Source organism: Erinaceus europaeus, chromosome 11, assembly GCF_950295315.1.
Source record: "Erinaceus europaeus chromosome 11, mEriEur2.1, whole genome shotgun sequence".
NCBI lineage: Eukaryota > Metazoa > Chordata > Mammalia > Eulipotyphla > Erinaceidae > Erinaceus > Erinaceus europaeus.
In genome coordinates this window covers 82,871,859-82,886,056 of record NC_080172.1, presented here as the reverse complement: position 1 = coordinate 82,886,056, position 14,198 = coordinate 82,871,859, and the positions used below count along the sequence as shown (strand labels likewise).

The following is a 14,198-nucleotide window of genomic DNA, read 5'->3' as shown; positions in this document are numbered from 1 at the left end:
GCATCAAGACTCCAATACTCTCCCTTTACAACCCCTCCCCCCTCCTTCTCCCTCCTTTCCTAAGGTTATATGTGCTGGTGTAGGCATATTTTTCTTTTTAAAAAAACTTTTAATTATCTTTATTTATTGGATAGAGACAACGAGAAATCAAGAGGGTAGGGGGGACAGGAAGAGAGTAAGAGAGACACCTGCCGCACTGCTTCACTATTCGCAAAGATTTTGTCCTGCAGGTCGGCGGGGACTCAAACCCGGGTCCTTGCACATTGTAACATGTGAGCTCGAACAGGTGCGCCACCACCCAGCCCCCAAGTGTATTTTCCTAATCATCTTTCCGGTCTTATTTCTACATAATCTTCTCCAGGTTAAGTATCCTGCCACTGTGCTACCTTAATACTCTCTTTCCCCCGTTATATGTATTAAAAAGATGCTTTTGGTGCACAAGCACTTCCACAGCCGAGCACTGCCCGACATTATCCCTGAATTTTTATTTGGGTTGCCCTTCTCCCCAGTTCTTCCCCTTCCTAGTGCTTTTTCCCTCCTCTCTGGGCTCTGCTCCTCTTAGTTTATCTCTGGCCTTGCCCCACTCGCTGATTGGCGGTTCGATGGGAGGCTTGTTCCTTCGCTCTCCATTGGCGGGTCAGGGGGAGGCGCGTGTTCTCGCTCCGGATTGGTAGCCTCTCGGAGCCCTGTCTTCCCACCACCGAGCCCTGTCATTTCCGGAGGAAGATGGCTGCAGTTCGTGTGCTGAGAACCTGGAGCCAGAATGCTGGGAGGCTGGTAAGTAGTTTTGGCATTTCTGAAGTCCTCAAGGAGTGATTTGTCTAGAATCATCAGGGAGAGGTGTGTTACACTGTTGCTTTGTTCTCCGAATGCTACGCACACTGGCCATGCTTGATAGACAGGTGGAGGGATGCAGAAGGAAGGGCAGAGAAGGTGCCACCTGATCCGTCTAGAGACCCACTGCCACCTTTTCCCTGGGCGTGCTAATGCTGCATACGACTGGGAATAACCTCCCTCTCTTTCTACACCTGACACCAAGGTCGGCTTTCACTGAGCACCATATAGATGTGGGCATTGTGACAGGAGCTGGTGACAAACTCATTCAGCCTTATTGAATACTCACAGACTGCCACTAGGGCTGACCTTAGGGAATTTACATTTTGGAGGAAGAAAGCATTGTGTTGCACATAATTTACATAACCTTTTTTCCTAGGTCTTCTGGAGATGGTCTGTCCATGATTTTACAAAAATCTCTCAGGAACCTCCTGTGTATTTAGTATTGTGCTAGATACCGAGGGTGCAAATATGACTAAGACAGGTATCCTTGCCACTTTAGAGATTAGTTGCAACCTAGTGAAGGTTAGGAGAGAGAAACATACACTAAACAGGTGATTATGGAAAGTGCTGGTATGATGGGACAGGTGCATAAAGGTACAAGAACATATAGGAGAGATTTTTCCAGATGAGAGAGGATCTACAGAGGATCCTACTGCTTGAGGTTTGCACGCACTAGAAACTGCCTGTTTTCTTTTGAGGGCTCTCTATCCTTAGCTTTGGACTCTGTAACATCTGCTTCCTTAGATTCTTCTTACTTCTTTGGCCTTTTCATTCCATTCTCTTTTTTTGCTCAACTTCTTAAAAATAATTTTTATTTGATATTCATAATTTGTTACAAGATTGTAAGATTACAATATATAGTTCCTCACCCACCAGCAAAATGGGTAGCTTCTATGTTAGATGCCACTGGCATTAATTAAGTGACTCATCATTCTCAAGACTGTCATTTCAGCAATTCATTTGACCTTTCCCTTATGGTTAGAACTTCTTTATGTTCAAGACTAGAAGAAGTGAAAACTGCCCCAGCCAAACTAATTGACCAGAGTCCTGTTACATGACCACTATAAGCACAAGGGAACCCGGAATAGTCAGCCTTTAACATCTCACAGTATATAATGTCTTAAAGGTGCATTAGATCCTAGACTCAGGAACCAAACGCTCAAATTTATCTCTTCTTGGCCAGAGTATCACTCAGCTCTGGCTATTGGTGATGCTGGACTTTAAAGTTGAGAACACTTTGTACTCCAGTCCTTTATACAATTGCAGTACTATCTCCCCAGGCCTGTTTCTCTCTCTCTCTCCTTTTTTAAAAAAATATTTATTTATTTATTCCCTTTTGTTGCCCTTGTTGCTTTATTGTTGTAGTTATTATTGTTGTTGTTATTGATGTCGTCATTGTTGGATAGGACAGAGAGAAATGGAGAGAGGAGGGGAAGGCAGAGAGGGGGAGAGAAAGACAGACACCTGCAGACCTGCTTCACCGCCTGTGAAGTGACTCCCCTGCAGGTGGGGAGCCGGGGGGGCTCAAACCAGGTTGCTTATGCTGGTCCTTGCGCTTTGCGCCACCTGCGCTTAACCTGCTGTGCTACCACCCAACTCCCTCTCTCTCTCTTCTTAAAAAAGTATTTATTCATTTTATTTTAATGAGAGAAGGAGAGAGACCAGAACACTGCTTAACTCTGACTTTTGGTGGTGCCAGGATTGAATCTGGCACACGCAGGGCCCAGGCATGAAAACCTGGCACACAGCCACTGGGCTGTCTCCCACATCCTTTCTTTTGATTCTAGTCTATAAATCTTTCCAAAATATAGTCACTGTTCTCTGAAAATGGAGTTATCTTGGTTCTCTTCCCCCCCCCCCCCCAGCCTTATGCCTCTCTAGCTCATTCACCATAGTGCAGTCAGGGTGAGCTTATAAAGTAAGATAGAAATTTAAGACTATCATAAACTTAAAACTGCCCTACGAGATACTAAATGTTAGAGTGCCTAACTTGCATGTATGAAGTCCCAAGTTCTAGTCCCAGCACCACATATGCTAGAATGAGGGATAGGGCCGATAGCATAGTGGTTATGCAAAGACTCTCGTGCTTAAGGCTCCAGAGTCTCAGGTTCAGTTCCCCACACCATCATAAACCAGAGCTGAGCAATGCTCTGGTAAGACAAACAAACAAACATATGATAGAATGATGCTCTGTTTGTCTTTTTCCCTCTTTAAGTAAATAAATAAATTTAAAAGTAAATAATTCAATAACAACTACCATCAGCAAAATGTCTAAAATTCAGATGACTACAGAACAGTTTCTGTTCAGGACCTTTCCAGTTTCTCAGACTTCATTTCTTAATAAAAATTACCCAGCCTAGCTTCACCCTTGATACTTCCTTAACATTTCACACTAAACTGCCCTGGAGTATATTAAACAATTTCAGTTAATGGAATACACACTGTACTCTTATAACTTCAAATGCTAGACCTTTGCACATCAATTTCTACTTTTTTTTTTTTTACTTTTTAAATATTTTATTTATTGATTGATGAGAAAGATAGGAGGAGGGAGAGAAAGAGCCAATCATCACTCTGGTACATGTGCTGCCGGGGCTTGAACTCAGGACCTCACGCTTGAGAGTCAAGCCCTTTATCCACTGCACCACCTCCAGACCACACTATTTTAAAGACTTTTGCCTTACTCCCATATGGTCTGCTCTGAGACACTTCTCCTACTCATCCCCTGAACTACTACTCGTACTCATCCCATATATCTCTTGAGTTTCCTTTACCTGTGAAGGTTTCCTCTTCTGCATTCCCTTAACACTCATTGTAACACTGTTATAGCCACCTATTTGTTTGTTTATATCTTTCATAGTATAGAATGTACATTAATTACATCAGGGAAGGAATTGCATCTATTCTGTTCTCTTAATCCCAAATGCCCTGCATGTAGTAGACACTCAATAAACACTTGTTGAGTCATTTTTCACTTGTTATAAAAAGTTAGAAGCAGCAAGAGCCCTAACCACTCATGGTAAATTATTCAAAAGGCCTATTATGCTGTGCTTTACAACATTGTGCATTTGACTCTTGAATAACTTACTGTATTGGTGACTGGTACTTGAAGCAGTGACTAGAACACTGGTCTTGAAAGAATGAGGTTGGGAGTTTAATCCACAGCTTTGCATGTATCAGAGTGATGTTCTGTTTGTCTCTCTCTCTCTCTTTTAATTTATTTATTCCTTTTTGTTGCCCTTGTTTTATTATTGTAGTTGTTGGATAGGACAGAGAGAAATGGAGAGAGGAGGGGAAGATAGAGAGAGGAAGAGAAAGACAGACACTTGCAGACCTGCTTCACTCCGGGCTCGAACCAGCATCTTTACGCAGGTCCTTGCACTTCATACCACGTGCGCTTAACCTGCTGCGCTACCAGCTAACTCCCTCTGTTTGTCTCTTATCTTAGTGAATAAATACATACTTATTGTAATGAATTTTTCTATCTTGTTCGTATTCCTGTTGTAAAATGTAAGCAACTTAAATTCAGGGACTGTACAAGAAAATGAAGTTGCTGGGAGGAGAGTTCTTTCACTTCTTGCTAAGTTTTAAACTACCAGTTTAAAACTATCAGTTTCATTATGTTAGTTATGTTATCTAATTTAAGTTCACATTCCCAAGTCAGTCTTAAATTCCTGTTTTAGAAGTCCTAAAAACTGCCTGGGGGGACTGGGCAGTGGTACACCCAGTAGTGTTCATATGTTACAATATGCAAGGACCTGAGTTCAAGCCCCTGGTCCCCACTTGCAGGGGGGAAGCTTCACAAATGATGAGGCCATGCTGCATGTGTCTCTCTCTCCATCACTATCTTTCTCTTACCTCCTGATTTCTCTCTGTCTCTATCCAAATAAATAAATGAATAGATATATTTTTTAAAGATTGCCTGGTGAATTATTATAATTTATCTCATTATGCAATCTGCTAAATCCTCAGCCTTCTTTTCATCTCCCTTCTTTTTTAAAAAAAAATTATTTATTTATTTTCCCTTTTGTTGCCCTTGTTTTTTATTGTTGTTGTAGTTATTATTGTTATTAATGTTGTTGTTAGGACAGAGAGAAATGGAGAGAGGAGGGGGAGACAGAGAAGAGGAGAGAAAGATAGACACCTGCAGACCTGCTTCACCGCCTGTGAAGCGACTCCCCTGCAGGTGGGGAGCCAGGGGCTCGAACTGGGATCCTTACTCCAGTCCTTGCACTTTGCGCCAGGTGCGCTTAACCCACTGTGCTACTGCCCAACTCCCTCATCTTCCTTCTCTTGTGTGTGTTTTCTATTTCTAGGGAAAAAAATAGTATCTCTTCTTTCACTCAGACAAGTCAGTATTTTTTGTTTGTTTGTTTAGTAGCTTCCCCAGTGCCACAAACCTGATCTGCAAGCACGGCAAAGCATGCACCCTCCCAGATGAGCTTTCTTGCCATATCTCGCCTTTTCTTGATAGATAGTAGATTGCTATTTATCACATTATACCTATTGCACTAAAGTGCTTTTACTAACATTTTTAAATTATCTCAGTCCAGAACCTATTTCATCCCTCAAATATTATAGTAGTTCCTTAACCTTTTTTTCTCCATACTTCATTTGTTGTATGTTGATTAATAAAATATACTTAATCCTATTTCTCCAAACCCATAAATATATGAGCTTAAGCTCTTGCTGACATTCACCGTCATCAGTAGTCTTTGTTCTTTGAGTTTCTTCTGTTGCTTCATTTTATAAATTTCATCAAGCCAAATAGAGTGACTCATTACCCTAACAGACATGCTAACCCAGTTCTTTGTGAAAAGATTTATGCCTGAGGCTCCAAGTTCCTAAATTCAGTCCCTCCCTCTCCTCTTAAGCCAGAGCTGAACTGTACTCTGCTTTTTTTTTTTTTTAATTTTTAAAAAATATTTTTATTTCTTTTTTGTTGCCCCTTTGTTTTTCATTGTTGTAGTTATTATTGTTGTTATTGATGTCATCGTTGATGGATAGGACAGAGAAATGGAGAGAGGAGGTAAAGACAGAGAAGGGGAGAGAAAGATAGACACCTGCAGACTTGCTTCACCACCTGTGAAGCAACTCCCCTACAGGTGGGGAGCCGGGGGCTCAAACCCGAATCCTTATGCCGGTCCTTGCACTTTGTGCCACCTACACTTAGCCCGCTGTGCTACCGCCCGACTCCCTGACTGTACTGTTTTTCCCCTTGTTTGTTTTATAAATGCATGTCTGCTATTACTTATACCTACTTATGCAAGACACAGCTCAAATTTTCCTCCAATGAAGTCTTCCTAAATCAAATAAACGTTACAACAATAATAAATCGCCCTATTTAAACTACTTACACATTTATTATACTTATTGCCAAAAATGACAGCTAGCATGCTTGTATTTGTATATAGTATGTGTGAAGGGGGAATAATTTAACTAATTTGTTAAGTCTTTGAAGACAAAAAGGATTATTTCCCCTACTTTCTTTTATATGTTATTTTTTATGTTTACTTATTTTGGATAGAGGGAAAGGGAAGACAGGGTGAAATACACATACACACCTGCAACACTGTTTCACTGCTCTTTAATAATCTTCAATCAAGCACTTTAATTTTACTTTAAGAGATCAACCTAAACCAACTATTCATTTTATATATATATTCCCTTTTGTTGCCCTTGTTTTTTTATTGTTGTAGTTATTGTTGTTGTTATTGATGTCGTCGTTATTGGATAGCACAAAGAGAAATGGAACGAGGAAAGGAAGACAGAGGGGGAGAGAAAGACAGACACCTGCAGACCTGCTTCACCACCGCCTGTCTTGCAGGTGGGGAGCCCGGCGCTGAAACCTGGATCCTTGTGAAGCAGGTCCTTGCGCTTCGCGCCACATGCGCTTAACCCGCAGCGTTACCCTTGATTCCCAAACCAACTATTCTTAACATGTACATTTTATTCTAGCATTAGCATAGAGGAAATGTAAAACATAACTAACATAATGAAAACTGATAGTTTAAAACTTAGCAAGGTGTGAAAGAACTGTCTTCCCAACAACCTGATTTTCTTGTCCTTTCTTTCTCCTTCAGCTTCCACAACCCTGCAAGTGGGGTTTGAACCTGGACACTTACACACTTAAATCAGTGTGATAATGATAGAAGGAATCTGAACTTTGAAATCAAATTTATTTGGCTTTAAGGCTGAGTTTTGCCATTTATTTGCTCGACAACCTGGCACAAATTATTTCTCTAGTTTCTTACATGTTAGAAAGAGCTAATGTGCCCATGCCAGAAGACAACTGGGAGATACAATAAGGATGGTTTGTAATGTCTTTAAAGCACGTCTAACGTGTCATAGTCTCTTGGTTAATGTTAACTCTGATAGTCTTTGTCATCCTTGTCCCATTAATATAGCCTCTCAATAAAACTTATGTTATTGAAGGTAGGATTTCTAGTGGTTTAATATTTTCATAGAAATAGGAATTTTAAACCATAAAATAATTAAATCTTGATGAATTTATGTAATTCAAAGCATTCATTTATTGTTCCTTAATTTTAGGTGTGATTACGCAAAGTTTTATTTACCCCTTTGATTCTGTTGTTGACCTAGAGCCAAGGTTGTAGAAGCTTAAGGAGAAAGAAAGGACAAGAAAATGAGGTTGTTGGGAAGAGAGTTCTTTCATGTCTTGCTAAGTTTTAAACTATCAGTTTTCATTATGTTAGTTATGTTTTATATTTCCTCTGTGCTAATAATGTAGGTGTTAACAATGGTTGATTTAGGTTGATCTCTTAAAGTAGAATTGAAATGCTTGATTTAAGATTATTCAGATTGAGGAGAAGAATTTTCAGTTTTTCTTTACCTTCAGAAATGATGAACAACGTGGAAATTAAAATGAAGAATCACATAACCTAAATGTAATACTCCTGCCAGTCAACCAAATACTTGTCTTCATATTATTTGCTAACAGAAAAGAGCAAAATTATGTTTATGAATATAGAATGTGACTGTAATATATGACAATATGTATAACAACATAACTTTAAAATTTTAAAGGCTAATCAGCACTATGTAAAGTACATGGTAATATAGTAATATTTTAAGTATATACAAATCTACATTAATGAAAAGTTTTCAAGTATATACCAACATTTTGCAGATACATTAAGGCTAGAAAATTCTGTGGTTTTGTGCTTTAAAGTGTGATGAAGTTAGCTATTAATAGCATTAAAATGTTGACTTTTAACATATTGGGTTGTTGGAAAAGTCATGTTGCATAGAAAAATACATTATGCTTTTTCCAACACCCCAATAAAATGATCTACATTTCAGATTTGTAAATTTTTATATGTAAAACTGAATGCACTCAGGCCTATTATGTTCTATAACAAATTGTCATGGATCATACAATGATAAAGAGACTGGGTGCCCAGGCAGCACACACAGTAGTGTGCACACATTGCCATGCAGGGGACCCAGGTTCAGGTCTCCATCCTCACCTGCAAGGGAGACGCTTTATGACCAATAGAGCAGTGGTACAGGTGTCTCTCTCTGCCATTCTCTATCTGTGTCTATCAAATAAAATTTAAAAAATGCCACTAGGAGTACATAGAGTCCTTATGTAGGCACCAAGCCCCAGTGATAGCCAAGGATATATATATACATATATATATGTGTGTGTGTGTGTATGTGTGTGTGTGTGTGTGTGTGTGTGTGTGTCCGGGAGGTCACACAGCGATAAAGTTTTGGACTCTCAAGCTCAAGGTCCTGGGTTCAGTCCCTGGCAGCACGTGTACCAGAGTGATATCTGGTTCATTCCCGCTCCCCCTTCACTCTCTCCCCATAATTCCTCATGAATACATAAATAAAATTTTAAATATACATATATAATAGCTAAATTTAAAGATTCATCTATAAGTCACATAAGAAAATATTTCATTGTACTACTACATCTTTTTTCAGTGTCTTTACATGCTGTCATCATGTTTATGTTTTTTATTAGTTTTTATTTTAGAAACCCTCCCCCCTTTTTTTCTTTTCTGCTTATGGAGGAAAGAACTCCAGCCTCACCAATGCGCAATACTGCTGAGCAGTCTCCTGGACTCAATTTCATTTTTAATTTAGAAAGAAGGAGAAATAAAAAGAGAAGCGAGACAACACAGCACTGTTTCATCATCGCTAATGCTTCCTCAGTGTCGTATGTACATGGTGCTCTTATGTGGTGCCAGGGTTTGAACCCAGGACCTCAAACAAGGTGAAGGTCTCACTGAGTTACCTTGCTCTAGGAAATCCTTAATGAATTAAGTGTACGTAGTAGTTGATGTGTTTATATAGAATACATTGTTAAAATTTCTCTACTTTTATAGCAAGTTAAGGATTATAAAATATTATCTAAATTTGCTGCTATGGATATAGTTTTGTTTGTTTGTTTGTTTTACAGACCTGCTTCACCGCCTGTGAAGCGACTCCCCTGCAGGTGGGGAGCTGGGGGCTCAAACCGGGATCCTTATGCCGGTCTTTGTGCTTCGCACCACGTGCGCTTAACCCGTTGCGCTGCCGCCCGACTCCCAGGATACAGCTTTTCTAAATAAAAACAATGGAATACTCTCTGTATACGAAGTCTGAATTCCTTTGAATTATTATTATTATTGTTTTTGCCTTCAGGGTTATCGCTGGGGGTCGGTGCCTGCACTACGAATCCACTGCTCCTGGAGGCCATGTTCCCCCCCATTTTGTTGCCCTTATTGTATTTGTTATTGTTGTCATTGCTGTTGTTGGATAGGACAGAGGGAAATGGAGAGAGGAGGGGAAGACAGAGAGGGGGAGAGAAAGATAGATACCTGCAGACCTGCTTCACTGCCTGTGAGGCAACCTCCCAAAGGTGAGGAGCCTGGGGCTCGAACCGCGATCCTTGCACCGGTCCTTGAGCTTTTCGCCATGTGCATTTAACCCACGGCGCTACTGCCTGGCCCCCTTCCTTTGAATTTTTGAAGTAACTTTTTTTTTTAGAAATAACCAGTCATGGGCTGGCGAAATAGCTCACTTGGGACATGGGTGGTGTGTTGCTTTGCCATGTGTATGACCCAGGTTTGAGCGTAGCCCCCACTGCATTACGGAAAGCTTCCGTGCTGTGACCTCTTTCACTCTTTCTGCCTCTCTATCTCTATCTGAAATACAAGAAATAACCAGTTTTCATATCCTTGACTGTCACTAACCATGGTATTTTGGCCAAGATAATTTCATCTTGTTTATATTGTGATGATTGTTCAAGAATAGATTTTAAATTCATTATATGCTTACAGAGTTAATCCATTATGACAATCTATAAAAGCTTTTTGCTTTGTTTTCTCATCTCTAGATTTATATTCGATACTTTCACACATGTAATAGTGTTCATGTTTTGAAGCCCAAATATGTGTGTTTCTTTGGTAATCCTTCATTCAAGTATAGTCATCCACATCAGTTGCTGAAAACAACTGCTGGTAAGTTGGATTTCAAAACAGCCTAAATAAAATAATGTCTTGTATCTTAAGTTTTGTTTTTTGTTTTTGTTTTTTTGGAAAAATAAAAATTTTAGCCTGGCCCTTCCTGCTTTCCCCACATCTGTCATTTCCTCATTTTCATTGTCCTTGCCTCCTTAATAATTGTGTCCTCTGTTAAGCGCACGTGGTGCAAAGCGCAAGGGCCGGTGTAAGGATCCCTGGTTCGAGCCCCAGCTCCTCACCTGCAGGAGGTCGTTTCACAAATGGTGAAGCAGGTCTGCAGGTGTCTGTCTTTCTCTCCCCCTCTGTCTTCCCCTCCTGTCTCCATTTCTACTGTACTATCCAACAACAACAACAGCTATGACAACAACAACTACAACAGGCACAACAACAAGGGAAATAAAATGGGAAAAATAGCTTCCAGGAGCAGTGGATTTGTAGTGCAGGCACCAAGCCCCAGAAATAACCCTGGAGGCAAAAAAAAAAAAAAAAAAAGTGTTCTCATAAGTAAAGAATGGATTGTCTTGAACCATCTAGTTTACCATTTGACTCATCTGATTGCAGTATTCAGCACTGATAAGAGTTCCTTAGCCAACTTAATCTGCTGAGTCCTGTATTCACTGTATATTGTTTGTCAGATGAGATACTTCACCCGTCATGGTGTGATGATGTGATGAAACCAGTCAGAGGTGTGCCTTCAGTAGACAGTTTCCTGGCTTCTACTATGCCGCCCCTGCGCCCCACCACTTTAATGGGGGAGGGAGTGGTAATGGTTTTGTTGTCGATGCATAGGTACAACCTTTCACTCAGTGATAGGTGTCAGTCAGACACCTTCTCCCCCAACCTAGCTTCTTTCCCACTATTATGCACCAGGAACGCAGAGCCTCTCCATTCCATCCCTTAGGTCCCCCCCCCCCATTCCCCAGAGTCCTTTGCTTTGGTACAATACACCACTGACTTCTGCCATTTAATTACGTTTCTCCCAGAACTTTCAACTCTCTGTGAAGAAATTAGGATTCTTAAATATTTGCTGTGTCAAGGCCACTAACTCTTTTCTTTTTGAATGTTTTATTTAGAACTCTGATAACGAGCGCCAGTCTTTTTCTTTTTTACATTATTAAGTCTTTGACAGATATTTACCACTTTAATCTTTGCTAACAGTGAGAGGTAGGGGAATCCCAGGCAGATACAATCCTTTAGATCAATTACCCTTTCCATACATGCTATCTTTCACAATATCCTAAGCTGTATGGACCTTATCTTTGTCATTATTTTTAAGATTTTTTTTTCCTTTTCTTTATATTCGTGAGAGATAGAGAAAGAGGGATGATGGATGGTAGCGCACCTGGTTGAGCACACGTTACAGTGGGCAAGGACATAGGTTCAAGCCCCCGGCCCCCATCTGCAGGGGGAATGCTATGCGAGTGGTGAAGCAGTGCTGCAGATGTCTCTCTGTCTCTCTCCCTCTCTATCATACCCTTCCCTCTCAATTTCTGGCAGTCTCTAACTAATAAATGAAGATAATAAAAAATTATGGAGGGAGAGGAAGGGAGGGAGGGAGGGAGGGAGGAAAGCCCTGCTTAGTTCTGGCTTACGGTGTTGCTGGGAATAGAGCCTGGGACCTTGGACCCTCAGGCATGAAAGTATTTTGTGTAACCGTAGCTTATGCTGTCTCCCCAATCCAACATTTCTTTTCTTCTTTTCTTTCTCCTCCCTCCCTTCCTCTCTCCTCCTCACCCTTTCCCTCTCCTCCTCTCCCTTGCCTCCTTCCTCCATTTATCTTTCTTCCTTTCTTTTTTATTGGATAGAGACAGTGAGAAATTGAGAGGGGAGGGGGAGATAGAGAGGTTAAGAAACACCTGCATCACTGCTTCACCACTCATGAAGCTTTCCCCCTGCAGGTAGAGTCTTTCTTTTTTTCTCTTCCTCTTTCTCTCTCTCTTTTGTGCAACCTGGACCTCATACATACACAGTTTTATTACTCTATGACTGACTTTTTTCATTCAGATGGAGATACAGAAAAAGGAAGCAATACCACAGCACTAGAGCATTCCTGGAAGCTGTGGTACTCCTATTTAGTGCTGTGGCTTGAACTTGTATCTCAGTTTCTCTCTGTCCTATCCAATAAAATGGGGGGGGGGGGCATGGCCACCAGGAGCAGTGGGTTTGTAGTGCCAGCACCGAACCCCAGCGAGAACCCTAGAGGCAAAAAAAGAAAAAAAAAGTTTAACCAGAGTACTGCTCAGCTCTCATTTATGGTATAGTGGATGAACCTAGGACCTCAGACTTCAGGCATCAAAGTCTTTTTGTATAACCATTATGTAAATTGGTCCCACCCCTGTGGAACATAGTCTGGAGAACTCTCACAAGGCTAGAAATGGACCTATCCTATGATCCTGCAATTCCTCTCCTGGGGATATCTCCTAAGGAACCCAACACACCATCCAAAAAGATCTGTGTTCTTGGCAGCACAATTTGTAATAGCCAAAACCTGGAAGCAACCCAGGTGTCCAACAACAGATGAGTGGCTGAGCAAGTTGTGGTCTGTGTACACAATGGAATACTACTCGCTATAAAAAATGGTGACTTCACCGTTTTCAGCCGATCTTGGATGGAGCTTGAAAAAATCATGTTAAGTGAAATAAGTCAGAAACAGAAGGATGAATATAGGATGGTCTTACTCTCAGGCAGAAGTTGAAAAACAACCATTATGATGTCTTTCTGGCCCAACATTTTTATTTTCAAAAAGCTGTTTTTTGTTTTTTTTTCAGAGAAAATAGAGACCAAGCAAGCAGAAAGTCCAGCTTCCTGCTCCATTCTGTAAACTCTAACCATAAACTCTGGGTTCTTGTTTTACTAGTTACCAACTATGTAACTTCAGACATCTGGAAAATGGGAATAATCTTAATTTCTGACTCACTGTATTGTAAGAATAAATTCACTCAACAAATATTTGTTCATCACTTATGTGATGAGATAGTGCTCTTGGTCTTAGGAAGCATCATTTGTCTATACTCCCTGTTTATTAAGAGTTAAGCTTAAAATCTGGAACCATCCTCATTCTTGTCTCATATCAAAATGATTACCAAGACCTATTAATTCTATATGTATTTATGTCTTAAACTTGTTCCTCCTTTTTTCTTTTTTTTCTTTTTTTTGCCTACAGGGTTATTGCTGGGGCTCGGTACCAGTACTACGAATACACTGCTCCTGGAAGCTATTTTTTTCCTTTTGTTGCCCTTACTATTATTATTGTTATTGCTGTCATTGTTGTTGGATAGGACAGAGAGAAATCGAGAGAGGAGGGGGAGACAGAGGAGGTGAGAAAGATAGACACCTGTAGACCTGCTTCACCGCTTGTGAAGTGACCCTAAAGGTGGGGAGCTGGGAGCTTGAACTGGGATCCTTATTCCAGTCCTTGCACTTTGCACCATGTGCACTTAACCCGTTGCGCTACCACCCAGCCCCCTGTTCCTCCTTTTCATATTGCTTTGAAAATTTAAATTTCTAAAAATTTATTATTGGATAGCTACAGAGAGAAATTGAGAGGGGAGGGGGAGGTAGAGGGTGAGAGAGAGAAAGAGACACATGCAGCCCTGCTTTACCACTTATGAAGCTTTCATAAAAGCTTTTTGCTTTTATGAAGGCAATATTCTTTTTTTAATTTTTATTTTATTTTTTTTTATTTAAGAAAGGATTAATTAACAAAACCATAGGGTAGGAGGGGTACAACTCCACACAATTCCCACCGCCCAATCTCCATATCCCACCCCTCCCCCGATAACTTTCCCATTCTCTATCCCTCTGGGAGCATGGACCCTGGGTCATTGTGGGTTGCAGAAGGTAGGTCTGGCTTCTGTAATTGCTTCCCCGCTGAACATGGGCGTT

At 40.6% G+C, this 14,198-nt stretch overlaps 1 protein-coding gene across 2 annotated transcripts in view; it reads left to right on the top strand.

Annotated features, from left to right (window-relative positions):
• The first annotated feature begins 707 nt into the window (after nucleotides 1-707).
• The window catches only part of DBT (dihydrolipoamide branched chain transacylase E2), a 64,991-nt gene continuing 51,500 nt past the window's right edge, over nucleotides 708-14,198 (top strand). The window contains exons 1-2 of one of the 2 annotated variants that reach the window (XM_007528588.3): nucleotides 708-777; nucleotides 10,187-10,310. In XM_007528588.3, coding sequence (XP_007528650.2) covers nucleotides 727-777; nucleotides 10,187-10,310 — 175 coding nt within the window. In that variant the 5' untranslated portion in view covers nucleotides 708-726. The remainder of the gene's footprint in view (nucleotides 778-10,186; nucleotides 10,311-14,198) is intronic. The other variant, XM_060202150.1, reaches the window with a different exon arrangement.